At 38.2% G+C, this 26476-nt stretch overlaps 1 protein-coding gene, 1 long non-coding RNA gene and 1 pseudogene across 3 annotated transcripts in view; 2 read left to right on the forward strand and 1 right to left on the reverse strand.

The window, feature by feature from the left end:
- Positions 1-226: 226 nt before the first annotated feature.
- On the reverse strand, positions 227-1961 carry LOC105077979 (BCL2/adenovirus E1B 19 kDa protein-interacting protein 3-like pseudogene; annotated as a pseudogene).
- A 5280-nt stretch (positions 1962-7241) lies between these two features.
- On the forward strand, positions 7242-15611 carry HTR1F (5-hydroxytryptamine receptor 1F). Its single transcript, XM_045503931.2, has one exon. It carries the CDS (start codon positions 9699-9701, stop codon positions 10797-10799), a length of 1101 nt encoding a protein of 366 aa, XP_045359887.1. The 5' UTR covers positions 7242-9698; the 3' UTR covers positions 10800-15611.
- A 5078-nt stretch (positions 15612-20689) lies between these two features.
- The window catches only part of LOC141577446 (uncharacterized), a 38103-nt gene continuing 32316 nt past the window's right edge, over positions 20690-26476 (forward strand). Inside the window, exons 1-2 of one of the 2 annotated variants that reach the window (XR_012506341.1) lie at positions 20690-20814; positions 21346-21441. This is a non-coding gene — a long non-coding RNA (uncharacterized LOC141577446). Of the gene's footprint in view, positions 20815-21342; positions 21442-26476 lie in introns of both variants that reach the window. The other variant, XR_012506344.1, reaches the window with a different exon arrangement.

Consider the following 26476-nt stretch of genomic DNA (forward strand, 5'->3'; position numbering starts at 1 on the left):
ACACGTCATTTCCTCCCACATCACTGTCCTTCAGTGGAATTAGAAACGTGGCATTAGACAATGACAGTACTGCAGATACTATAAAATAAAGACTGAGGTAAAAATAAAAATAATACTTTTTACAGGGTTAGACCATTTTGTGATTTCTCTAAATCTGACCGTACTCTTAAAGGTAGATGTTGCTAGCCCCATACTCCGGTTGACAAATGTAAATACTGAGTTTATTAGGGGCAGGCACCTAAGGGATTTATATTTAATCTTCAACAATAATTTATGAGGTTTCATTTTCATTATCTTCACTTTGTAGATAATGAAGCTGAGTCTTTGAAAGCTGAAATGACTTTCCGGAGCTTGCACTAGTAAATGGGAGAGGCAGGCTTTAAATGAAGTTCTGTTCAACTCTAGCACTTGTGGGTTTTATTCACAATACTTGTTAGACTCTTGGCCAGGATAAATTTTTTTCTTGTGTCTTGTTTTCTTTTTTTTTCATTCAGTTTTCTTTTTTTAAATAACTATAAATTCAAGCTTAGGGAAGCTTGCCTTTGTCTTGAAACACAAAACAACAAAGCTTTTATTTCATTTGCTAACCTGATCTCGTTTTAAGAGAGATGGGAGTTATCTTGCAAGAGTTAAATTTATCCCATGAGTGATGCAAGTCTAACTCTGGTGGAACCAAAAGGAGACAACAGCATTGTTGACAAAATTAAAATCTGCTGGTAGCATTTGTGGAAAAGAAGCCTTTGCAAGTTTCTAAACAACAGTAAACTGTGTTAGGAAATTCTGAAGTGTTTTATAGGCCACAAAGGGAGTGAAGAGAGTAAAATGCCTCAAAAGAGTTTGAATACTGGATTTGAGAGTTACTGTAACTTGGATATGAAAAAGCAGGGTGTAGGTTGGATCATGCTTACAGTGGTCTCAACTTCAAACCAACTACCGTGACAATACACCACTTCACAGGCCACATGCTTTCCCAGCGCTCTTCTTTCCCTCAGTAGGTGCTGGGAGAAGGTGTGCTCGGTCGGTTTCTAGTGTAGATGCCTAGCCCCAGAGCCAAAACGTGAGTGAGGAAGAGAGATGGAATGAACACCTTAAGAAATTCTGTGGGGAAAATACCCACTTTCTTCATGGCTCCACTCTTCCTCATGCTTAAAGAGACAGAACCTTTAGGGTGCTGGAAGCGGAACCCCTTAGGTGCGGTGTTTTCAGGTCACCTGGACCCTTCGGACACCCAGTCTACACTTTTCTTCAAAGCCAACACTGCTCTCTCTTCTTCAACTTCTGACTGAATGCTGTGATCCCTGCTGGTGTTCATTTCCACATCAAACATGATCTGCCCATCTTGTAGGGGAAGGGCTGTCACAGTGAGAAGTGCCTATTGAACTGCTCTGTCCAGATTCATGTTGTATATCCGAAAGAATCTTCTCTAAGTCTCCATTGTGGATAGAGCATGAGGAGGGTACATGTTCTAGCCCCCTGTTTTTTCCCATTGCCATTATCATTGCCATTGCTTCAGCGGGGAGCTCCACCCAAGAACTGTGGCCAGAGGCTGTTCACCTTCCTCGCAGGGTCGCGGCTGCTCTACTGAATGAAAAGACATTGTCCAGCGGCGGGAAGAGCTGAGGCCAGAGCACGACCTTGATAGACTCTTAGTAAACTGAAGCCCCAATCTCAGGAATAAACATGAGTTCTTACTGCTGTCACAGCCCCATCCTTCCATATCCACCCCCCTCCCCATCGCCCCCACATGCACTCAGAGTCCTTCCTAAGTTTCAGCAACAAACAAAGGAAGAAGTACAGCATACTGAGTTTGTGCACGTGGCTGGGCTTCCTCTCCTATAGCAGGGGCTTCTGCGGCTAGTTTCACCGCGCCCATTGAACGTCAAGCAGTTTTCCCTATGATTTTCATTGTTGCAATTTAATTATTTTCCCAATTGTAGCCGACTAACATGGAGGTGTCTCTTGAAAATAATAACCAAAGTCATTTGAGCAATGAAATGTGTGAATATGTAAATTTAATTTAATATCAGAATTCCTCTCTTCTTTCTAAATATTTTTAAGATTTGGTTAAAGTTGGTGAATGCTTTAATGGTATTTTGGGGGGAGGGGAGGAAATTAGGTTTATTTATTTATTTTTAATGGAGTTACTGGGGTTTGAACCAGGACCTAGTGCATGCTAAGTATGCACTCTACCACTGAGCTATTACTCTCCCCCGCTAATGCTTTAATGTTTAAAGTTGCTTTCATTAATGGTTTTAATGCAAATATTGCTTATTATTTTCAAGATTTGGTTAAAGCTGCTTTGGTTATTAATTTCCAATAACCACTCAGCAAAGAATCTGCCTGGATAAGTCTGGGACTGCTTAGGGAAACAGCGTCATTCAAAATATTCCTGGAATAAAGGGATTTAATGAAGATGCTAGAGTTGACATTGATGTTGGAAAAACTAAGGGAAAGGTCAGGAAAGTCAAAATTTAATCCAGTCCAGTTGCTGCCTAAAATTAAAGATGCAGACAGTGAAATACCTTAGCCTGAAGCCCCAAAGTAGGTGGTTCTCAAAGGCTTGCTTGGAAACTGTTGTAATTCTCAAAAATAGCTGAGAAAATTCCCAACAACTATTTCCAAGCGCACACAGAAGCTGCTGTCAATGTCTGAGCATTCACCTGGCTGCGGCCACCTTCAGAGTCATCAGCTCCCCTCTTCTGCCTCTCAGACCTCCTGGAAATTCCTCCTGTTACCAAACTCTGAAGCCAGACTCTTTAGAGAAAGGGATTCTGGGAAATGTAGTTCCGAGCTTCCCCTTTACATGGCAGGAATTGGGAGCTCATAGTGATGCCATATTGACAGCAAACAATCCAGCAGGACAGTCTGTTCTTGTCAACTCAGGATCAATACGCATGACATTGGCTTTGGGACCAGTTGGCACGCAGAGGCTGAAAAAGAGTGAGGAGACTATTAGTGAGCTCATTTTTAGTGGAAGCTGGAAAGGAAGGGATGAAACCAATTTAGAGACTAGAAAGAGGGCAACCCACATTTAATAGCAGCAAAACAATTTGTAAAAGTGTGGTCTCTAGTAACTCGAAAGAGAAAATGTGTCTGATGAACTTGTGGATCTGGCCAAGAGGATTTAAAGGCAGAATGTTTAAAGTGCCAGCTGACAGATTTTTAGGTGTGTATAATAATAAAGAACAGAAAGAGAGGAATTAAAATTTGCAAGCAAAATTTAGAAGAAATATATAAGAACCAGGAATTGTAGATAGGAAGACAAAGCTATTTCACATCACTGATCTGTCCCCGTAGCAAAAGATTCTCAAAGTAAAAATGGCCTCAGGGTAAAGAATAGATCAAGGGTATGGCTATAAAATCCTTTTACTAAGACTTCAGAAAGGTTTAAGCAAGTGCCCAGCTAGACAAAATGGCTTATCTTAAGAGTGCCATCCCTCAGCCCCAACATTCTGTGCAAAGTGGAAGTCTGTCTTGAAAAATTATTCATGTGGCATCTTTGGGCATATAGTGACTTCCAATTAGATTCCCAGGGAAATATAATGTTTTTAAGAGAATTCTTGTAATTTGGGCCCAAGGGTAAAGAGACAGATCCAAATGGTAGAATTCTCTATAGGCAGAAAGCAGGCTGGAAAGTTTACTTAGCTGTAAATCCAGACCATTTCTCATTGAAAAGAAGAGATCTCTCTGAGAGCAGAGTCAAGAGCCCAGAGAGGGGATTCAAGAACCACAGAGTAGAGTGGATTTGGAAACCAAACTAGGGAGCAGAAGTGGTTCAAATGAAGGTGCATTTCTAATCCTCAGAGCAGAGCACTCTGACATGTGTCCGGGTGGATTTCAGATCAGTGGCCACTATGCACTTCCTGTTTCCTCATCTTTTTGAAAGAGGATGTCTATTGCAATTCTCCTGTCCTGACTCACTATTAGTTATTCACCATTAGATACAGAGAGCTTGTCTTTTTAGTTCACAGGTCTCTGAATCAAGAGGCACTGCAGCCTCGAGGAGCCTCATCTGTTTCTTGACCTTCTACAGAACATGAGATTTTGGACTTAAAGACTGGCACCATGATTGGAGGAGTTTTGACGGGCCAGTTAAGAAGGTGAATGTATTTTTGAGTATGAGAGAAACAAGAATTTTTGGATCCAGCAGACAAACTAAGGAAAAGGTAACCTACAGGCTGAGAATGAGACTAGGCGAGACACCTGTGAATCACAGGTACATCACCTAAATGGGATATGGGCAGAGTTGGAGCAAGACATGGTGGGAAGGGGTGGGCATTCAATGCCAAAAAGAAAGCTGAGTTGACAGAGTTGACAAATCTGAGCAGAGTATATCAAGAACCAGAATTCAAAAACTTAGAGATCAAATCCAGTGGGCAGTGATAAAGAAATATAGAAAAGAAAATGTATACACATACACAGAGAATTGAGCAATGTCTTGTTGGCATTAGAAGTGCTGTAAAGCCTTTGTAGCCACAAAGCCACAGGCTCTGGTAAGCAGGTCTTCACTGGTCTGAAAGAGTTAGAGCATTTCTTAACATTTCCATACCCCAGCCCTGGAATCACTTCTTAAATGTGAAACTCTGCAATCCCAGGCTTTGAAAGTAACTGCAATCTCTCCTTTTTTCATCTCTGCACGTCACCTGTGCCTACATTACACCTGCTCCTTAAACTCATCAAGACCTCGAATTACTAAACCCTGGCCTGTTTCCTCATAGAATTGCCCTCTCTGGCCTGGTTTTTCTGAAACTAGCATTGATCCAGCATCACCACCACTGTCTTCTCTTGGCCTTTGACCCCAGTTTGTATCTCAATTCCTGATCCGATCCTGATTCAATTTAATTATCTATTTCTCTGAGATATAGAATCTGTGTTTTTGGGGCTGATGGAGAATAACACTTCTTAAGGTTCTGATTTCAGCTACATCCTTAAGAGTGCTCTGTAATCTTTGGGCTGATGCCTTCTCCCTAGAGTGGCGGTACCACTCTCCTCAGGCCATATCACTCTGCCTGCACACCCTACTCTGCCAAAACACAGATCTTATCCTTTCACTTACCTTCTTAAACATTTTTGAAATACTCTGATTGCCTGTGAAATAAAATCCAGTGTCCTTATCATAACATGCCAGCCCCTTCATTGTCTTCCTCAGTTAACTTTCATCCCTTACTTCTGGCCTTGGTGCTGATATGCCTTTGTGGTATCCACGTTGACTTATTTCACATGTCTGAATGCATCCTGCATTTTTATGCCTCTTTACTCATGCTTTTCCATCAATCTTGGGGAAGTTTTCACTGTTTTAACACGGTCTGCTTAGCACTCCCTCATCAGTATTTCTAGGACACTTTATACATACCTCTACAGTGTCCTTATTGCATTGTATTATTGTACGATAACTAAATATTTGGCATTTCATTACTATGCTAGTTTCTTAAAGACAAGAACAGTGTGGGGCTTTTTTTTCTGTTTTGTTTTGAATAGGGGTAGGTTTGATTGCTTGTTTGTTTGTTTGTTGGTATTTTTTATGCCTACCAGGTTAATTAGCCCATAAATAGCACTCAATAAATAGTTCTTAAAGGAATAAGTGGGAGCAAAGAAATATAATACAAGCAAAAGAAAAGACTCAGAGTTGGAAAGGCAGTTAAAAAATTGAAAACTGTGAACATATCCCTACACATTTTACACATTTGTACAATTTACACATTCAGACATGGTCCCTGTCTTAAACATTCCCAGCAAGAAATAAGCAATTTGATCTATTGGATATTTGCCTCCATTTGAACATACTTCTTACTCTATAACAATCTTTATTTCACAGAAGAAGTACTTCATAGATCTCATGACATGAATAAAGTTAGTAATAAATTACTCACAGACAGTAAAATGGTGATTGAAAGAATGGGTTTGTTCCAACAATCATTTGTGATGTTTCATTGCAAAGACGTTCATTAAACCTCTATACCTCAATTTTCATATCCATGAAGTGGGAAATAATAGCTGTACTTACCTCATAAGATAGCAGTAAGGATTAAATGGGTTAACATATACGAAGCACTAGCATAGTCCTTGCAGAAGTAAACAGAAAAGATAAACACTATTCTAATTGGTGCAGCCAAGCTCTAGGTTCTCATGAGGTCTTGACAGAATTGAATTTTGCTTTCTTGACTCTCTACAGTATTATTATTAAAACTATTTGTGTATAACCCCCCAGGTTATTTACAATAAAAAAATAAATTAAGCTATGCCCCTATGAGCTTACAGTTTAACTTGAATAAGAACAATATAGTTGAACATCAAGATTAAACAGCCCCCTGAATATAAATCAACATTAGATTTTTAAAAACTCCATGTAAGCGGAGAAGTAAAATGCATGATGTGGCTACATCAATACAGCGGTAAATACCATCCTGAATAAAGCCTGGGGAAATTTTCTCTCTTTGTTATTGTCAGGAAGGCTATATATAATTAATGGGACAACAGGCTCTACTTAAAGAGTAGGCGTTTTTCCCAGTGAAGACATTCAAAATACAGAATGCATTTTGGGGAGAAATGTGTGTGACACGGACCTATGTCCAGTAGCCCAGAGGTTGTCCTCAGCACCATGAGGACTCACAGTGGGAACTTAAGATACAAAGGAATTAGAAAGAATCTGATTGGAAGTGTGTCTGAATTTATGAAGGCAGATGGTTTATTGAAATTCTAAGTGGCAAAGAAAATAAGACAAAAAGAAAAACCCAACTGTGATTACCTACATTTGTTTTCCTATTTTGTTTTCTATATACACAATTATCAGAAGATTAATTAACTTTCTAAATTTAATAATCGGAAGATTTCTTGTAAAATGCAATAGAATTTATATGATACATTTTGGTTCTTTTCTTCCTTAGCATTAAGTACCATTTAATTGAGCCTAATTTAAATGCTACAGGGTGTGACACTTAGAGAAATCAGTTGAATTATCAAACAATTCACCTTCTAATTTTAAGCTGGTCCATTTTCCTACAGAATTGTATTATGGAAACACGCATAACTATTTCCAGACAGTTTTCTTGTTTAATACTCTATTCAAAATATAATTTCAGGATTATCTCTTGAAGAGGCTCTTGTACCAAAACTGTTTATTAGGCAAATTAAAGTAGAAAGTTATTTTTTGCCTATACTATGGAAGATGTCAGCACTTTAGAATCAATTCTCATAATACTAAATAAACACTTTTGCAAACTAATTAACCAATTATGAAAAGATTTAGGTTTTGTATTGAATGTATAGTGCAGATTTTATGATGAAAGAATGTCGGCGGATTGGAAGCAAGGTAGAGATTAATTAACCTAAGATGTTTCTGATGTCTAGTTGGCTTTGGAATAAGCACTTCACCTGTAACCATTGACCCCCACAGATGTCTCCAGGGACAATAACCAAAGACTGTGAGGTTCACTGACACTGAAGTGCATACTAGGGGTTTTCATGATAGTCCTGGTGGTGCAGATAGACGAGACAGCCCGTGACCCAGCCCTGAGCTAGGAAGTATGGTGATACGGGATAACTCTCATCTAACAGGACGGAAAGAGTGGGGACAATGTGGGGGAATAGGGTTAACAGGTCTAGAGCAGGGGATTCAAGAGCTGCATGAAGTCAGGTTTAAGAACGGAGAAACATCAGAAGCTAGAGTAAGATCAGTTATTTGAGAAACTCAGGAAATAAGAATGTGAGAAAGAGAGTTGCTGAGAAAGTTGTATAGCAGAAATGTCAGCGCTGCTCTCAGTAGAGAGGAACTCACAGGTGCTGTAGCAGTGAAAGGATCAGACCGACAGCTGGGGCACAACCACGCTGATTACCACCGAGAAACCTGGCTCCCTGGGCCAGCAGCATCAGCATCACGTGGGATCTGTTAGAAACGCAGATCTGAGGGCCCTGCCTCGGACTTACTGCATCTCAAACTCCAGAGGGTGGGACCCAGTGATCTATGTTTTAACAAGCCCTCCTGGTGACTCTAAGGCAAACTAAGTTCCAGAACTACTGGCTTAGAATTTCTATGGAGACTTCAGCCTCCATTCTTTATCTGGAGTTGTCTTAGTTGCCCTTTACAAACAGGCAAGTGTTGCTATATAACTTACAGCTATAACGCCTTTTCAACTACATACCGGACGACTGTTTATCTTATGAGTAGCAGATATTCGGATTTCTTCCACCATTCAATTTGCTTAGGAGCAAGCTATCAGCACCTGCCTTCAAAGAATGTGAGAAAATAAAAGTTAAATTTAGTAGAATATTAAATATGCTGCATTCCTAGTTTTTATAATATATATAAAAATATATACATAATCTTATTATATGTATATATGTATACACACGTACACACACACTTCATAGAAAGCACTTGATATAAAAATATCAAGTATTTAAAATTATTGTACTATCAGTTCCAACAAATGAAACATAACCACTTAACATAAAAATAATTTAAGGAATAAGGAGATATAATAATAGTTAGAGCTAAAAATAAAGTTTCAGTGTTCCATCTTTTCTCTATCTCCTTTCTAATGATATAGGTAGCTGCAAAAGAATTATTAAAGGCGAGAAGAGCTGATGCGAAAAAAAGCTATTTATAAAAACGATTAACCTTATTTCATTACACTGTATTTGCTCTTATTTGAACTTGCAAGTAGGTAAGAGCATGGACTGAAGTAAAAATTATAAGCCATGTTTGGGGGGTTCGCTTTCAAAAGTAAGTTTACATGGTCATTACAATGGTGACTGGTAAAGAACAATTTCCATTTCGGGGTGCCTGCTATTACGAGCTCTCCTTACTGGCAAGGTAACCTTGTTCAGTGGGTTATTTGGTCATGGGTGTCATGGTAATAATGGGCAGTGTTGTGTGGTTGTGTGGTTTCAACTGATTTTATGTCGTCTTTTTAAAGCAAATTAACTTATTATATCCACAAGACTACTAAACACTGACATTTTCTAATTTCATAAAATGATCATGGAATGTTAGAGATATACTAAGACATATTTTATTTGTGTTTATTTTTATTTGTAGAACCTTTATATCCTGATATAAAATACATTAAATGTTCCTTTAGTCTCCAAAAGCTCAGTGATAATATTCTCAATGTAACTTTGAATTAAGTTCAAAATTGCTTATGATTTTGAATATGGCCTTTAAAATGATACTTTCATTTTTAAATTTTTATACAATTTTTAAAGGTTACCTTCCATTTCAGTTAAAATAATATTTTCCTGTATTACACAGTATAATGCACAAGTGTGTACTAATGAGTGTGTACTAAGTATATACATGTGCTTTTTAAACTTTTTCTACCATAGACAAAAACATAGCCAGAATTAATATAGATTTTAAATGCAATTTTATAACAGTAGAGATTTTACTGAGTGATAGGTTCATTTACTCATAAAAATTGATTTATTTGAGCCCTTTTGGAAGAAATGTTTAAAGTTATTGTTTGTTACTGTTCTCGTTGCATTTCTTAAATTAAATGAAAAGAAAAAGAAAATCTGCAATCTGAACTCCATTTTTTAAATCCATAGAATATTCTAGGAAAACATACATGTACACTTAAAAAAATTATTCTGAAAGGAAAAGAAAATATTTGAAGCCTTCTCTGAACTATTTTCCCCTCCTTTGTTACAGGTATCCATTTTTTCAGCTATATTAATCTTTTAAAATAAAATTAAAAAAAATGGATGTCTTAAACTCATCTGATCAAAACTTGACCTCTGAAGAACTGTTCAACAAAATGCCATCCAAAATCCTGGTGTCCCTCATTCTGTCCGGGCTAGCACTGATGACAACGACCATCAACTCCCTTGTGATCGCTGCCATTATCGTGACTCGAAAGCTACACCACCCCGCCAACTACTTAATTTGCTCCCTTGCAGTCACAGATTTTCTTGTAGCTGTCCTGGTGATGCCTTTCAGCATTGTGTACATCGTGAGAGAGAGCTGGGTTATGGGACAAGTGGTCTGTGACATTTGGCTAAGCGTTGACATCACGTGCTGCACATGCTCCATCTTGCATCTCTCTGCTATAGCTCTGGATAGGTACCGGGCAATCACAGATGCTGTTGAGTATGCCAGGAAAAGGACTCCCAGGCATGCTGGCATTATGATTACCATAGTTTGGATTATATCTATTTTTATCTCTATGCCTCCTCTGTTCTGGAGGCACCAAGGAACTAGCCGAGAGGATGAGTGCATCATCAAACACGACCATATTGTTTCCACTATTTACTCAACGTTTGGAGCTTTCTACATCCCATTAACATTGATTTTGATCCTCTACTACAAAATATATAAAGCAGCAAAGATGTTATACCACAAGAGACAAGCAAGTAGGATTGCCAAGGAGGAACTGAATGGCCAAGTCCTTTTGGAGAGTAGTGAGAAAAGCACTAGACTGGTCTCCACACCGTACATGCTAGAGAAGTCTTTATCTGATCCATCAATGGACTTTGATAAAATTCACAGCACAGTGAAAAGTCCCGGGTCTGAATTGAAGCATCAGAAATCTTGGAGAAGACAAAAGATCTCAGGCACAAGAGAACGCAAAGCTGCCACTACCCTGGGATTAATCTTGGGTGCATTTGTAATATGTTGGCTTCCTTTTTTTGTAAAAGAATTGGTTGTTAATGTCTGTGAAAAGTGTAAAATTTCTGAAGAAATGTCAAATTTTTTGACATGGCTTGGATATCTCAATTCCCTTATAAACCCACTGATTTATACAGTCTTTAATGAAGACTTCACAAAAGCATTCCAAAAACTTGTGCGATGTCGATGTTAGTTTAAAGAAAGTTTATTATGAAAAGGTTGGGGTTCTTTTGAGGTGAAGTAACTTAATGATTGCTAAATAACAAAACATCTAAAATTTTAGAAAGAAATAAATTAAAGCTGCTAAAATGATAATAATATAATTTATATTTTAATAGCAACATGCATATAAAATGTGTTGATTTAAAGACATCTTTGATCATCATTCTAGAGTATGTGAGATTAGAAAATAATTTATTATTTATAAACAGTATTTTGCCTATGCAATGTCCCTAAAAAGCTCACTGGAAATACACACATATATATAAAATTAATGACAGTGATTTTCCAGTTTATGTCTTAAAACAATTAGAGAAGAATTTTCAATTAACACGTACCTCCATCCACAATTTCTATATAATCCTATTGTTTTATTATGTGATTCTATTACTTTATAGAAAAGATATAATTCACCAAAAAGCACACATTTCTCCTACCTATTATCCACTCTCCATCATACCCTGGACAAAAGGGGAGGGGGGAAGAAGCTAAGAAAGACTTAGTATGACCCGAGGAAATGTAAAAGTCAGAGGTTGATGTTGTCTTTGTATTTAGATAGTTAAGAGTAATCATAAAATGAGTTAGATACTGCAGAATAATTCTGCCTACTGAACTTGTGCGTGTTTAACATTCTTTTTGTTTAAGATGAATTCCTAGAAGAATATTTTCTTACTCAGATATTATCAACATTTGAAGTCAAAGCCTTACCCTAGTAAAAATAACTCAGGGAGGGTCCAAGGGGAGGTGTTCTAACTTTGCCATGTTTAAGAATCAAATTTAGGGTACTAAGTACTCTAGGTTACTTGCCATAGATATTATATGCCTCTCTTTTTTTAAATATAAAATATATTTCATTTCCATTAATGTTAATAAGCTAACTCAAACATCTGTGGTACTTTGCACTTACACAGCTCCATACCTTCAATTTAAACGTTATTTCCCTTTTATTAGCGAGAATGTGATAGGAATTCTTAGAACTGTCTACTGACTTCAAAAAAATCTCTAGTTTTCCAATTGGTAAAAATGAACAGGCAAAGATTCATAATATACTAATTACATATATTGTATATTATATATGTATCTCCCAGTTAGTCACTCCACAAGTTCAGTGAGCCAAAGCAATTTCATAAGCTTATCTTCCATATTTTTATAGGGATTTGAAAACAAAAGAACAGTGCTTCTGAGATTTCATTTCATTTGAGCCAGCAAGGTCATACACCACCTTTTAAGCCTACCATCAACCAAAATCATTTGAAAAACAATACATTCCCTTTTATTTTAAGTTGCTCCTTTGTGTGTATTCTAAATATTCTTTTCCGGTGACATAATTAAGAGTACATTACATCAATTTTTTAATGTATCAGTGACACATTACTCTCAATCTAACAAATATTTACAAAACTTTAATTTTATATAAAGCATTGAGATGTACTATATAGAAGATACAGGAAATAATAAAAACACTATTTCTTCCCTTAACACATTTACAATCTAAAAGGTGAAACAAAAGAAAAATGAACACTATAATAGAAAAGAAAAAAACAAAGATTGACATAGAAGTTGTTTACTTTGTTATGGTGATTTGAAGGAAACACTGATCACATCTAACTGAGAAAAATCAGAAAAATTTTGTAAAGAATGTGTCTAAAATGGATATTAAATAAATAGCATTTGAATAAGAGATATGGAAGAACATACTTCAGGTGGTGGCAACATAGAGATTTCAGACTGCATCCTGCAGTGTTTGGTGGGGCCTGATCATAAAATAGCATTTAGTCTGGCAGCTATTTAGAACAATGGGAGAAGAGATTAAAAGATAAATTGACCATTATTGTGGCTGACTTTGACAGTCAGAAAAAGAAGTCTACAGTCAGTTTAGTTGCTATCTGTCAATGAGTGGTCACTGATGCTTTTTAGTAGAACTATAAGTTTTGTACAGTTCTAAAAAAAAATCTGAATGGATTCGAGCAGAGAGCGTACTGGACGTATTAACTTCTTGTTAGAAAGCAAATCATGAACCCAGGCAAGAGATGATAAAGTCCTGAACTTGATTCTGGCAATAGGACTTTAAAGGAAGAAACAGATGAGAGACAGTGTGGAGGCAGAATCTGCAGTTTATACCAACATGTTAATGTGCAGGCAGAAAGACAGAAAGACGTGAGTCACTGATATAGCTTGTTCTCAACTGAAAAGAGGAACTCAAGACAAGGGTTCTACTGGTGAAATGATTTCCATATAGGGTACGCTAAGCACATAGAGACACTACAGAGCTCAGAGGCACTACCTGGCAGTCTGGCCCAGGTGAAACTAACAAGTAGATGAAATTTATCTACGGCTCCTGCCGCCTCTTCTCTCTATTTCCCAGGGCTCCTGTGCTATGTTGACAGTCCAAAGCCTGCTTGAGACCCTATCATTTGCTGCTTATTTCCCTTCCCTCTTCTCACCAAAATTTGATTCTATGATTGATTCATTCAAAGGCCTTGCTAAAGTTAAAACAACCTGTTAAATGAATTTATTTACACCCACCTCAAAAATGTGTATGTTCATACTGGAGAAGTCTAACAGTCACTGCCCATCAACCCAAAGGAACAAGTCTCAAGCAGGGTGAGGCTCATCCAAATACACATACTACCCTCTGCTCTGAGATGGGCTGAAGCTCAGATCTGGGAAGATAATACTGTGAGTGACAGGGAAGGCAAATGCTCCTTTAGAGCTCTGAGGAGAACCGAGTTTATCATTTGTGTATATGAAGCAGTTTTTTAATCCATGGGAGTCACAACACATTATAGTATCACTTCACCTACGTGTTTTCCCCACATGCTGAAGATACAGATCATGCCATTTCTTGTAAACTAGTATGAGTGATTTCTCTTTAATATCTTTAAATGGTAGGTGTAGGGACTAATAATCTGCAATTTGCACTTTTTAAGAAATTTATGAAGAACCAATTGCGTATAACATGATATGCTTCCCTGAATATATTTATTCTCTCAGTGAAAATTTTCCAAGTTACTAAAAGCTGCAGATTTCCACAGAAGAAAATATAATTTCACTTCTGTAACAAATATAACAATATAATAATGCATATATTTAACTGATAAGGTAGAAGAAAATAATATAAATATCATAGAAAGTGGTTATTATATTGGATAATGAAGGTTAACTTCCTGCTACAGTTTTAAATATGCCCATACCAGAGAAGTAAGTGGAGGGTTTATTTTTGCTCTCTTCTTCTAAATGTTTTCAAATGAAGGATGTGTAAAGGGCAAGGACAAAACACCAAAGAAAGGAAGTCAAAACTGCTGAATACTCAATTCAGTCCAATACTCTTATCATTTGGCATAGCTATGTACAAACCATATTTGAAAAGCTACTTCTGTTTATTAAAGATGGTCTTTATTATAGATCTGGAATGAGAATAAGGATTGCCCACCTTGACTGTTTGTTTTGTTTCACAATAGACCCCAGGGTCAAGTCCATAGCATAAACAGTTTATCTAGGCACTGGCAGTTGATAGGTCAGTCCTTAAGTAGGACCAATTTCCATTTCAAATCTCCAAAACCTGTCTTCCTTTCCCTCTTCTGGTGAACTTGATTCACCTCCAACCTCACCTCCACCCCCACCCCCACCCTGTGCTCTAGGGTACACAAGTTCCCTGCCTGCAGGTGAACGAAAGCTTCTTTTAGACCCACTTCCAAATTCTTCTATCATTTCCAGATTTTATAATTCCTTAGCAGAGCACAATCCTCATATTCTCAGGCTCAATCTTAAACTTGCCCTGTACAAAACTCTGTATCAAGAGTTTTGTGTCAAAAAGAAATGAAGAACTAATTAGAAGCCAGTTACAAGGAAATGCACTGACTTGCTCCACCAAACTTGTGAGAATGGGAGTGATTATTTGCTTCCTGCTGCCATGATTTCCTCTACCTCAAGGAGTGAGCAGCTTCCTCATGAATTTATACAAGATTTTTTTTGACTTATAGTTAGGAAATCAGGTTTACTGTATTGCAGTAGAAAGGAAACTTGAAGGATTTTTCCTTAAACTATTCTAAAGTCCTTCAAAAATAACCCTGCTCAATTCAAAATGTGTCCACATTAAATTAATTTGTTTTGGAAAATGTGTTTTTAACATCCTCCTAATAAAGAAAATGATTATATTCAGACCTTTATTTTGCCAGAAAATGTTCCCATAGGCGAGCTAATACTTCTGTCATGAATAAAGTAATATTTTCTTATGGCATTGTGATCATTTTTCATGGCCTTGTGAATCAGTATGCTTTCTCTCATTATTTAAATGAGGAACCTGTTGAGAGAAATATTTTCCAACATTATAATAAATGTCTGGTTATTGATAAAGCATATCTTCTCTGCACAAAACATGATAGTGCTTGAAATCTACCTAAGAAGGGTAAAAAATATTTCAAAAAATTTGCACTCCCTGATTAGGCCGGAAATCATAAAAATCTTGAGGGAATAAAATGTGTATTATTTTTATCAACAATAAATCTTTTCAAACTAGCCCTTCAGTAGACTTTGTGTCTAGTCACAGTTCCAATTTCTACCATGGAGAGTTTCCACCCTTGCAAGAACAGTAAAATGAACCTACTGGTTTATGTAGACACAGCAAAGCTTGCTATGTCTTTCTTCCTATGTTCTTCAATAACCTCTTCATTACATTATATTAATATTCCTAAAGTATATGTAATTAATATTCATTCCTAAGAATTATACTTATTGTATCATTTTATTTCATATATTGCATTAAATACTACATAATTGCATTATATTGCTGGGTTTGCTGCCTTAGGGTTCCCCCACCCCAACTCTATTATGAAAATAAAATTTTACTCACCCCCCATCTCCCATACACACACCAACAAGGACAATTTCCCCATTGTGTTAGTTGGCCTGGCTTGGGTTTAAGTGGATCTGTGACCCTAATAGAGTGTGTGTGGGTGTGTGTGTGATTTTGTAGATGTTAAGAAAGACTGAACTACAACAAAGAAATGATCTTAGCCTAGAACACTGTTGAACTTGAAGATGAAGAAAGAAGAGAGGGAGGGTTTCAGCAGGAAGAGGAATAATTCAAATTCAAGATTTTCAAAACCAGTGTGCAGAAGTATGCCCTGAGAGGCTGCTCATTAAGGCAGATTCTAAAGACTTAAGTCTGTGAGTCCCCCAAGGAGCCCCAGAATCTGAGTTTTCATCAGGGTTTTCCAGTTATTCTAACAAAGGTGGAGCTTGGAGCTTTTCTAGAGACCATTGCTTGAAACCTCCCAGCTAGCTAGTTCAGTTTTTTGTAGGATATAGTTATAGTAACTGAAAATGAAATTTCACCACCATTGCCCTTACTGAGTTCCAGTCCGTATCCAGAAAACTACTTTGTCACTCTGTGAACAGTGCCTAATGCAAAACAGAAGTAAAAAATCATATCAACATTGCTGAGTGGACTTTAAAGCACTCAGTTAAAAAAAAAAAGATTAAAATCTGTTCTCAACAGGTATATTATTTAAATGTTGCTAGGATAAAGAATAAAAGCTTTTCATCACATACGAAACAGCAATTTAGAGGCGTCAAGAACTCTCTAGATTTGAAATCAGAAAAGGCTAAAAGGGAGTGCTGATTCTGCTAATTATGGACTTCATGCTGAGCAAGTTCCATCTGTCCTGCTTGCCTCAGATTTGAGTTGAAAGACTGAGAAATATGGTGACATAAAGCAAACACCCTTGAAAAACACCAAAGGACTACAACATGTCAATTAGCATCGTTACTATTCTCTGCGGCAGGTCTGGAGTGAGTCAGAGCACACTTGCCGTGAAACCTGGTGTTCTGGAGTGCGCACTGTCTTCTTCTGAGTCTGGAGAGAAGAGAGGAATTGATGGCCTCGTGCTGCTGGCTCTCCTGTGAAGCTCTGTCCTTAGCAGAGTAATAACTCCGCACAACCCCATCGCAACGACAGAAATGCCGCCGGCTGGGCCTTCACCGGCCCCTTCCTAGCTGTATCCCTGTTACTAAAAGCCTGGCATTGTCAAAACTTCTTTAGCTTTCTTGCAGGATGCAATACAAGACTTCTACCCCATGAAAATCAAAACTGCAATTATTCCAGCATTCCTTTCTCCTATTGATAACAGAGGTGATTTTCCGTATGTTTTAGGATTTGGGTTTTAGTTTCATCCTTTAAATACTAAAGGGGAAACTTTTGTTAGAAATGAGAATTCTCAGTTGATGAAAACAAGACTGGAGGCCTAATTCTAGGCTCTCGAGTGTAAGAAAAAGCACTACTAATTTATGTAAAAATATTTGAATTTAAAGAAACTACTCAGTAATAGCTTTCTGTTGCTTATTACATTTCCTGACTCCCTGGCTTGGCTTTTGGGGCCTTGATAATGATAATAAAATAGACCACTCTGGAAGATCTTGTTTCCCACTATCCTCTCTAGCCCCAACAAATGCTGTCTTCCCCAGTCCCCTCCCTGTCCTCACTGTCCTCACAATGTGCCTTGCTTGTTTTTGTCTCAGTTGCTCTTTTAGCATTGTTTCTCCTCCCACCTGAAGTGCCCTCCACCTCCTTGATGTTTAAGCAACTTAGCCTTCAAAGCACAGATTAAATTCCACTTCCTCCTTGAAATTAAATTTGTATTCAGTTTCAATATTGTGAAGACACAACATTGTCTTCGATAATTCCTTATTTGTTTTGAATAGCACTAATTTCTTCATGAGCATTTGGTTTTTATACCAACTTAAAACAGTAAGTTACTTAAGGGGGTTGTTTATTTCTCTGTATTCCTTCCATACCTATCTCAAAGATTTTTGAATATTGATCTCCTTCTCTAAGTGAGCCTGGTCCATTTCACTGTGTCTTAGTACCTAAAAATTGTTACAGTTGATTTATCTTTATTCTTTAAATTCAATAAAAAACATACAAGTGGATTCTTGTCAAAAGGGAAATTGAGAAGTAATGTGTGTTTGGCTAGAAACAGAAAAGTAGTCCTTATTTTTCAGTGATTAGAGAATATCATACTGACAATGAAATACATGAAATTCATAGAACAGTAATTTTTTGGAAATATCTATGTATTATAATAACTTTGCTATTTGGTAATTTTACATCATAAACCATATAAGTACGATATAAAAATGCTTTAAATTGTCTATTTCTAAAGATAACACTTTAACTCTTATTCTAAAATCAGATATAAATAAATACACTTGGTCATATTAAAACTCAGCTATTGGCTTCCATGAAATCACCCTTCTTCACATTTCCTCCCTGGACCTAGTTTGTGTGTGGGTGAAAAAAGGATAGCTTGTTAAAGTAAGATATATCTCTGCATTGAAGTAGAAAATGCAATATGTTCTTCAGCTCAAAAGGAACAGTTCTTACTTCCCGGGGAATTCTGGAAATCGCTCTGTATATTTTAAAAGCTGGAGAAACTTTTCTTAATAGTTTCACTTAGCTCGAGCATCTTAATAAAAGGTAATAATTTTTTTTTTCATATGTACAGGTTTTTTAATTAAAAATGTGTTCTCTTTCGCTCGCTGAGGGCAGGGTGGGCAGGGCCGACCCCCAGGCCCCCTGGTCACTGCATCCTGCTCCCGGCCAGGCCAGTGGGTGTGGTCCGAGGCCCCCGCTGGACCGCTGCCCGAGCAGAGCAGGACTCCTTTGTTCCCCGAAAACACGAGTGTTGTCCCCTCTATGTCTCAGCGCCCTGAGGGGCCAGCATGCTGCTGAGAGGCAGACTGGAAGGTGGATGAAGGAGCTGGGACGGGGCGGGGGGGCTGCTCCCGAGACCTCCACCAGTGGAGCTCAGCCCAGGGTGGGCGGGGGAATAAATAAGGGGGAACGTGCACTCCTGACCCAGAGCCCCAGGCCCGTTGGCTCCCAGAGGCACAGCCCTGAGGACAGAAAGGGGACCCGAGTCCTTCTGGGAGTCACTTGGGCCCTGCGCAGAGCCAGCCTGCAGCCCCTCCATAGGGACCCATACTCACCTCAGCATCCTATAGGATTATGGTACAAGCACTCTTAGGCTGACCTAACACAGAAACTCTTTGAAACTGCCCAACCCTGCAGCAAGCAACTGAGAGTCTCTCCAACATTGGGGAACACAGTGTGCTAACTCGACTCAATCCCCCTCGTTCTCCAAGGGTCCTGTCATGATTGTCTCTTCACCCACAAACTTGGGTTCTAGTTACGTACTCCTAAAAGAGGGGATAGACGGTGAATTGCAAGTTTATATTTTTATCTATTATGTTTTCATTTTTGTGGATGTTTCAAAGTATAAAATCTGAACCCAGCAATGACTTTTTCTTTTAAGCTTGATTTTCTTTTCTGTTATATTTTCCTATTAATCCAAATATTTAAATATTAGCTATTCCTCTTGCCATACTGATACAAAAATGACTCCTATTATAAACGAATGCATGCTTTAGGAATATTCTGTTCTTTCCCCTGTTCTTATATGTCATAAGCAAAACGTTTGGAAGCTCAAGTTGGATAACTGACTTCTTATATTGTATTTTCCATTGAGTAATCAATGAGCTAGAGTTTTATATGTACACTATTAAACCTGAGCCAAAACTTTAAATGTATTTGCTTTCTGAACATCTTCCCATTGATGGAAAATAATATATAGTGGTTATTATCTTTAGTTAAAAAAAAAAAGACATGAAAAACCACAAGTTTCTTTAAACAATTTTAATAGCAATTGTCCATACTATAGAAAATATTCAAACATGAATTTTAATACTCCATGAAATATGAAAGTCTACTCAGTTTGTTGCTATTAAAAGGGTAATAAAAATAAATGTATGCTGGAATTTGATGTTGGTTAGCCCCAAAACACAATAAAATGTGAAATAAACCATATTCTTCAAATAATGAATGTTGGCTTTCACTTGATCATTTCAAACTATTCGATAGCATTCTATTTAAAAACAACAAAGGAAGAATAAAAATATGAAGCAGACATGAATTTTAAGTGTCCAAGTGTCTTTCCATAGTGTTTGTGGATGCCCAAGTCTCCCTATGTGACAATATAACCTACAGTAACTTCTCTTCTGGTTCTTCAGTTCACTCAAAGAATTTACAAAGAATTTAAACTTTATGTAGAACAAGAACGATTCCTTTTATTTTTCTGAATTAAAAAAAAAACAGTAAAAGGTAGTTACTGAAATACTGTTACTAAGTAATGTTCAAGTGCAAATGGAAAAGAAGGGTGGGATTTTCTTCATCCCTGCATTATGTTTTGAGTTCCAGTCTTTTAAGAACAGTTTTGAGTGTAATCCTGCTGAATTACGTGTTAGATTTTGAGAAACCACTTCTTTCAACTTTTCCCTCTCAAAATAAATCTGGATAGAGACGAATTGAAAAGAATGTTGGCCCTTAAAGTGGACAAGAAGAAAAGGTTATAGTGCCAGTTAAATAAAACATATTTGCACATATTCCATAGAGAAAGATACATATTCATTAGTTACTAAGGGAACTACATTAGAAGGAAACAACAGAGAAATAGAAACAAACATTTGCATCTATTCCCAAATGTTTGTGAATAGGTAATCATACTTCCTTGAGAGATGTAAGTTTGGTTGGTTTTATTTGGTTCTTTGTTTCTCCTCCTCCTCCCCTCTCTCCTTTCCCTCGGTCTGTTGCTTATAGATCAATTTAGTATACACAGCTGCGTTTTAGATAGCGGAGCTTTCGAAAGTTTCTACAACTTGCTTGCTGCGGTGTTAAATGGCACCTGGAGCCACCTGTGCAAAGAGGCGCCCACAGCCACACCTGCCCCCTAGCGTTCGCTTTAGGAGTTGGCCTCCTTCAGAGAAGATCGCGGGCTTGGAGTCTGGAGCTTGCGCAGTCACAGGAGCCCCGAGAGTGCCCTTGAGTACCCTGACCTCTGCGCTCTGCGCCCGCCGCTGGGTTCTGGCAGAACTAATTTGACTGTATAAAGACCAGAAAGACCGGCAGTTTTCTTCAACTACTCAGCTTACTGGTAATGATTTTGCCACTCGGTGGATCTCCTTGTTGGGTCTTTAGAGCAAACTGTTTTGTACTTTTGTCAGCCTAACTCAGCTAAGTTTAACTTTGTGATACCGACACAACTGGAATACCTCGTTTGCCTGTTTGAAGATACAGGTGCTCAAATCACGTCTTGACACTGGTCTTAAAAGAGAATAGAATTTTCCAATTGACCCCCCCCCCAAAGAGGTGAAAGAATGCCTTATTCAGGAATAGGAGTTACAGCGTGAGTTTTTCTATATACTTTTCCAAGTGTTTGTGGAAAGAATAAGACAAAGTGTTTTTTAGAGATAACGCAGGGAATGAGATTTGGATAAATTTCCTCTTCTGGAAAAACTGCCATAGAACTTTTAAGAATCCCCCCCCCCTTTCTTTTCTGTTTTCTTTCTTTCTTTTTTCTTTAAGTGAGCTGCAGTTTAAGTATGGTGGCTCTTAAATTTGGATTTGTTATCCTCCTTGGCGTTCACTGGAGTTCCTGCCTCTCATGCTCTTTTTCTTTCAGCAGTTGTGAAAAGTCTCAATCAGCATCTTCAAACATAGCGCCTACACCATGCTCGCTCCCTCGCACACGCTGTCTCTCTCCTTCTGGAATTACAATTAGGTACGTGTTAGACCATCTTCTTCTGTCCTTCGTGTCTCTTTCATATTTTCTACTTCTTGTATCTCTGGATTTAAGTTATAAACAATTTGGTGTCAAAAATCCATTGAGTTTTAAATTTCTGTTAATTTTTCAATTCTAGAAGTGTTGGGGTTTTTTTTAACAACTATTTGTTCTTATGATTGTTATGCCTTTTTACATTTTGAAACATTTTCAGCAAATTTTTTATTTCTTCTGTACGACAATTCCTGTATCTGAAGACGTTTGAGCCACAATGTTATTTATGCTTGCTTTTATTCATGGAACCTTGTTTCCCTGTGTGTTCATTGAATTCTACTTTTTTTTTTTTTAACTTCGAGCTCTCATTTTTATTTGAACTTTGTCTATGGAAATACTTTGAGGCTTGGGATGAAGGTGGATTCTTCCACGGGAGAATTAGCCTTTGTTTCTGTGAGCGTTAGTGGACGTTATCTGTGCTGTTATCAATTTAAGGGAAATTACCTGTTGACTTGAGGAGGTGTGGTGTGTGTATGTGTGTGTGTGTGGTGGGGGGTAATACCATGTGATGTGTATTCAGGATACAAACTTAAACAGAAGCCAGATTGTGGTTATGAATTTTCAGGAAAAATCCTTTTCCACGTCTAATCAGAATCCAGTTTCTAAATTCATGTTTCAAGATGGGCAATTTTCTTTCCCCTCCCCACGCCCCCACCCCAGTTCCAGAGTGGTGTCAGGGCATATTTCTAGTTCATTGTTAAACTGGAAGTATAACACTCTGGGTATAGTTTTATTTAAAAGGGGTCTCCTAATATAACCCCTAACTTGAGTGGGATCTGGGCTTTGGCTACCATCCCTGAAACCTTAAAAGTCAATGCTTGAGATCGTCTAAACTCAGCAGACGCCATTAAGGCAAAAACAAAACAAAACAAAACAAAAAAACAAAAAACAAACAAACAAAAAAACCTCAGTGCTTTACGTACCTCCTGGAGTTCCTGCCTTTAGCTTACTTTTTAGCCTAAGTGGTATTAACCTTTTTTGTAGTGTTTGCATGCATTTAAGATTTTAAAAATAGTTTTGCTCAGCAGGTTTAGTTGTTGTCAGCGATTAGGGACAGTTCAGGTACTTAGTTCATCATATTACCAGTAATGAAAGTAAAGTTGCCTTAAATTTGCTTTTTCTTGTGCATTCATTATAGTTATCTCAAGCCTTTGCTCCATTTTTATTATATATTTTTCCCTTGCTGTTTCTGGTATTACGGTTTATGTGTTACATCTACAATTATGGGTCAGTTCTCAAGATTGTTTTCTTAGCTCTGAAATCTCCTTTTAACTTTTAAATTCTAATCATCTTGGTTTTTAGCTCTTTTTCACTGAATCATTCATTTTGATACTACGTGATTGCACAGCATAAAACACTTGGGGACCCCTGCCTCTGTAGTTTGAGCTACACTTACTTCCAGACTTTTGCATATTGTGAAACACGTCTCTCTTCCTTTCTTCCTTATTTCCTTCCTTCCTTCTATTTTTCTTTCCTCCCTCCCTTCCTTTCTTTCTTCCTTCCTTTTTCTTCTTTTTCACTCTATCATAGTTTCATATTTGCCGTGTGATTTATTTTTACTTCAGTCGTTATTTATCGTCCCGTACCGCTGAGCAATTTAACACAGTGCAGATTTTCCTTGAATCACTTCCCATTTGACTCAGCGGGGCCTTCCCGCTCGGAGCGGGCGGAGGCGGCAGAGGTGTAGGCCGAGCCCGTGGGGGGTGGGGGGTGGGGGGGCCCTGCTGGGAGGAGCGCTCCGGGGCTGTAGGTCTGGCGTCGGAGTTATTTTCTGAGCTTCTGCCATGAGTGGATTCTTGGTTTGGCTGTCAATCCAACACCTCACCATTCCATTTAAGATAGTAAGCCTATCGGCCCTTCTTATCACTGATGAATTCTCAGGTTAAGGTTGTATTTTTGTGGGTCTCTCCTTCACTTTTTTCAGGACTACCTACTTAACAGATAATATATATATATATGTCTTTAAGGATAATGTGCATAAAGCAGAAGTAGTTATTCTGTATAAATTGTTACTACTTATGGAAGAAAACACAAGTAGGAATGAAATACAAGATAATTATTTTTGTTGGCGAGGTGGTAATTCTGGGCGCCTGATGAATGTGATGACCTGCTGGGGGAGCCAGGGTTCTCAGACTCTAGAGGCAGTGAGCAGGTCCTGGTTGTCTGGAAGAAAGATCTAGAAGTGCCAAAAATAAATTTGACTACTTCTTTTTCACTAACAAGCAGCCCAGTGCTTATTTTTACTTAAACGAAAAAAGCCACAAAAATCTCCCTTGTGTCAATAAAATCTTTCAGTGTTGACTTTAAATAATGTGAACTAACGTTCATGCTTTATTCCTAATTGGCTGCTACTACAGCGAGCCTTAAGTTTAAAGCACAGGGATTTGCACTACTGTTTGCTGCCCTCTTTAGGCTGATTTAAAACTTGCAGATATACTGGAATTCTGGAAAAAAAACAAAATCCCCTATGTTCCAATATAGATGTACATTTCTTGAACTTGAAGCAAGAATATGCTCATGAAATCTCATAAAGAATTTTTATTTCTGCTGCACAGACGCCACATCAATGGAAACCAATACTTGTTAGATAATTGAGAAATATGGACCTCCTTTGAGGAGTTTAGCATTAAAAGGAAGAGAAATATGCTTGAGGTGGAAGTTTTGTGTTGACTTGATTTTGATTCTTAAATCACAGTGAAGTTCAACATACAGGTCAATATGTGAAATATTACTTGATACTTTTATTCCCCTGCATTTTCTTTCATTAGTTGACCTTCCCTTGTTCAAGGAAATTCTCTGGAATAAGTGATATTGGCCTTCAAGTTCAGAAGCCTTGATGTAAGTGTAACTGAGAAGGAAGTTAGAAGCATACTTGTCCCATTCCGTCTCTCCAATGATTAAGTTTCAGAGTATGGGAGCAGATAATAAAAGCTCCAGAATATATTGAGGGGATTCTGAAAGTGAAAGGTTTCTGAGCCTACTTTCTGCTAGGATCCTGAGCAGCTAAGAATTCCCCCAGAATTTTCTGCTTAAGAAAAGTACAGTACAAGTCACTTAGATATGGTTGCAGAGGATGTGGAGGCAGAAATGGGGCTGATGCAGGCCCCTGTGGTGGTGACGAGTTCTTCCCAAAGGCCCCAGAGGCAGAAGTGGGAGAGACAGGGAGAGGGAAGGAGGGAGGGCACAGGGAAGGAGAATTTGTCTTGCAGGGGCCCTTAGGGGCACAGGAATATAGGAAGACAGGATGGCAGGGCAGACCACATCTTGGTTGCAATCACATCTTGATGTTGCCGGCATGGAGAAAGAACGCATGAGGACTTTGTAACATGAGTTACATTTCAAAGATTATGACATAGCATTGGAACAGATGAAACAAGAGAAGATGTGCTTTCCCAAACCTAGGAAGAAAGAGGGTGGTGGCGGGCAGAATCTGAATTTGAATAAAGCATGAAATACTCAGAAATCCCCGGAGCAATAATCGAGCTTTATCCTTTGGAAGAATGGGGTCTTAAGATAGAGATTTCATCTGGTTGTTAGAAAAACAAAGTTACATTTTTCATACCAGCATTTGGATTGAAAAAGAAAAAATTAAAAAGTGAAAATTCAAAAGAAGGTTCTGAAGAAATCTCACCAGTGCTGGGACTTGCCATCCCTCCGTCCTTCACTGGCATCTTACTCCCTGTTCACACTCGGTGTCAGTTTCTCCTTTTCTCTTCTACCTCTAACCCCACTCTTAGTTTGGGTAACTTTCCCCAACTAAAAAGAAAGCAGCAGAAGGGCACGGATTGTATCCCTTTTGTTTATTATTTGTCCCCTAGTGGTACCTAGGAGTACCTAGAATGGGTCCTGGCTCATGGTACAAGCTCAATAAATAATCATTAAAATGAAATGATTTTTTTTTTAATTAGACGACTAAAGCTTAGATGAGAAACCAGTCTTTTGTGAGAAATGCAGAATTAAGGCATAGTATTACTCTCACCCTTTCCTTCTCATTAATGAGCTATGAATAAGTTTTGTGGATACTTAACTTGGTTTGTGGAAGTTCCTTGGACCCAGCTTGGAAATTATGAGAGTCACCATTTGTCAACACCAAGGACTGGCAGGTTTTATCTATCCTTTTCTTAGAATTATATCTTAAATGGTAACATTAACTCTTTTCCCTTTTGAATGTCCCTCTCATCTTCGATCTCTCTAGCTTAGTGTCCCTAGGAAGAGAGAGAGGGGTCAGAGATGTATTCATGAAGCACAGAAATATGAGGACAAGCTCCAAATTAGCTTAGTATTTCAAACAAACATTGTTGTTTGCTGCCCCTTACTGGTAAGATAATAAAATTGCTAAATTATATTTTAAAAGTGTAGTTCTTGGCACTGAAAACAGATTTCATAGGAAATAGCTCCTTTATCACACACACACAAAATTATACAAGTGAATTGTCTCAAATACTGAACACCATGTGGGAAGCATTACTTAACTGAAAGCAGTTTTCTGGCCTTCAAATTGGCTAATTGTGGAGAAAAGGTAAACAAGAGAAGTACTGAAACAAACCCTCTCTGTGTGTGGTGCTCTCCCTTGCTTGAAAACTTGGAAGTTCTCATTGGCAACAGATACTGTCAATTGACTTCCTTGAAGTGACAAGCTCATTTCATCCACTTTTGAAGAAATACCTGCCAGATGCCCATGCCCACGGCTGGATAACCATGGTTTGTCTGCCAGTCACTCTTTCAAGTAAAAATGGCGCTCCAGGAAATGCAGCAGCTAATTCAGATTGCAGCCTTAACTAGAGCCCAGGTGCTTTTCTCCAGAAGACCATCATTAATACATCATGGTTCAGCAAAAGTGCTCTGTGCACACGTCCCACCTTATCGCACAGAACTTTGGAAAGGAGCAGGACTGAACCGGGGAAAACAGTGCAGAGCCCAGAGGGCTTTCAGGGCGTGGGGGTTGGGCCTCTGAATGCAGAGCCAGCAGCTCTGCCCTGGT

Source organism: Camelus bactrianus, chromosome 1 (assembly GCF_048773025.1).
Source record: "Camelus bactrianus isolate YW-2024 breed Bactrian camel chromosome 1, ASM4877302v1, whole genome shotgun sequence".
Lineage (NCBI taxonomy): Eukaryota > Metazoa > Chordata > Mammalia > Artiodactyla > Camelidae > Camelus > Camelus bactrianus.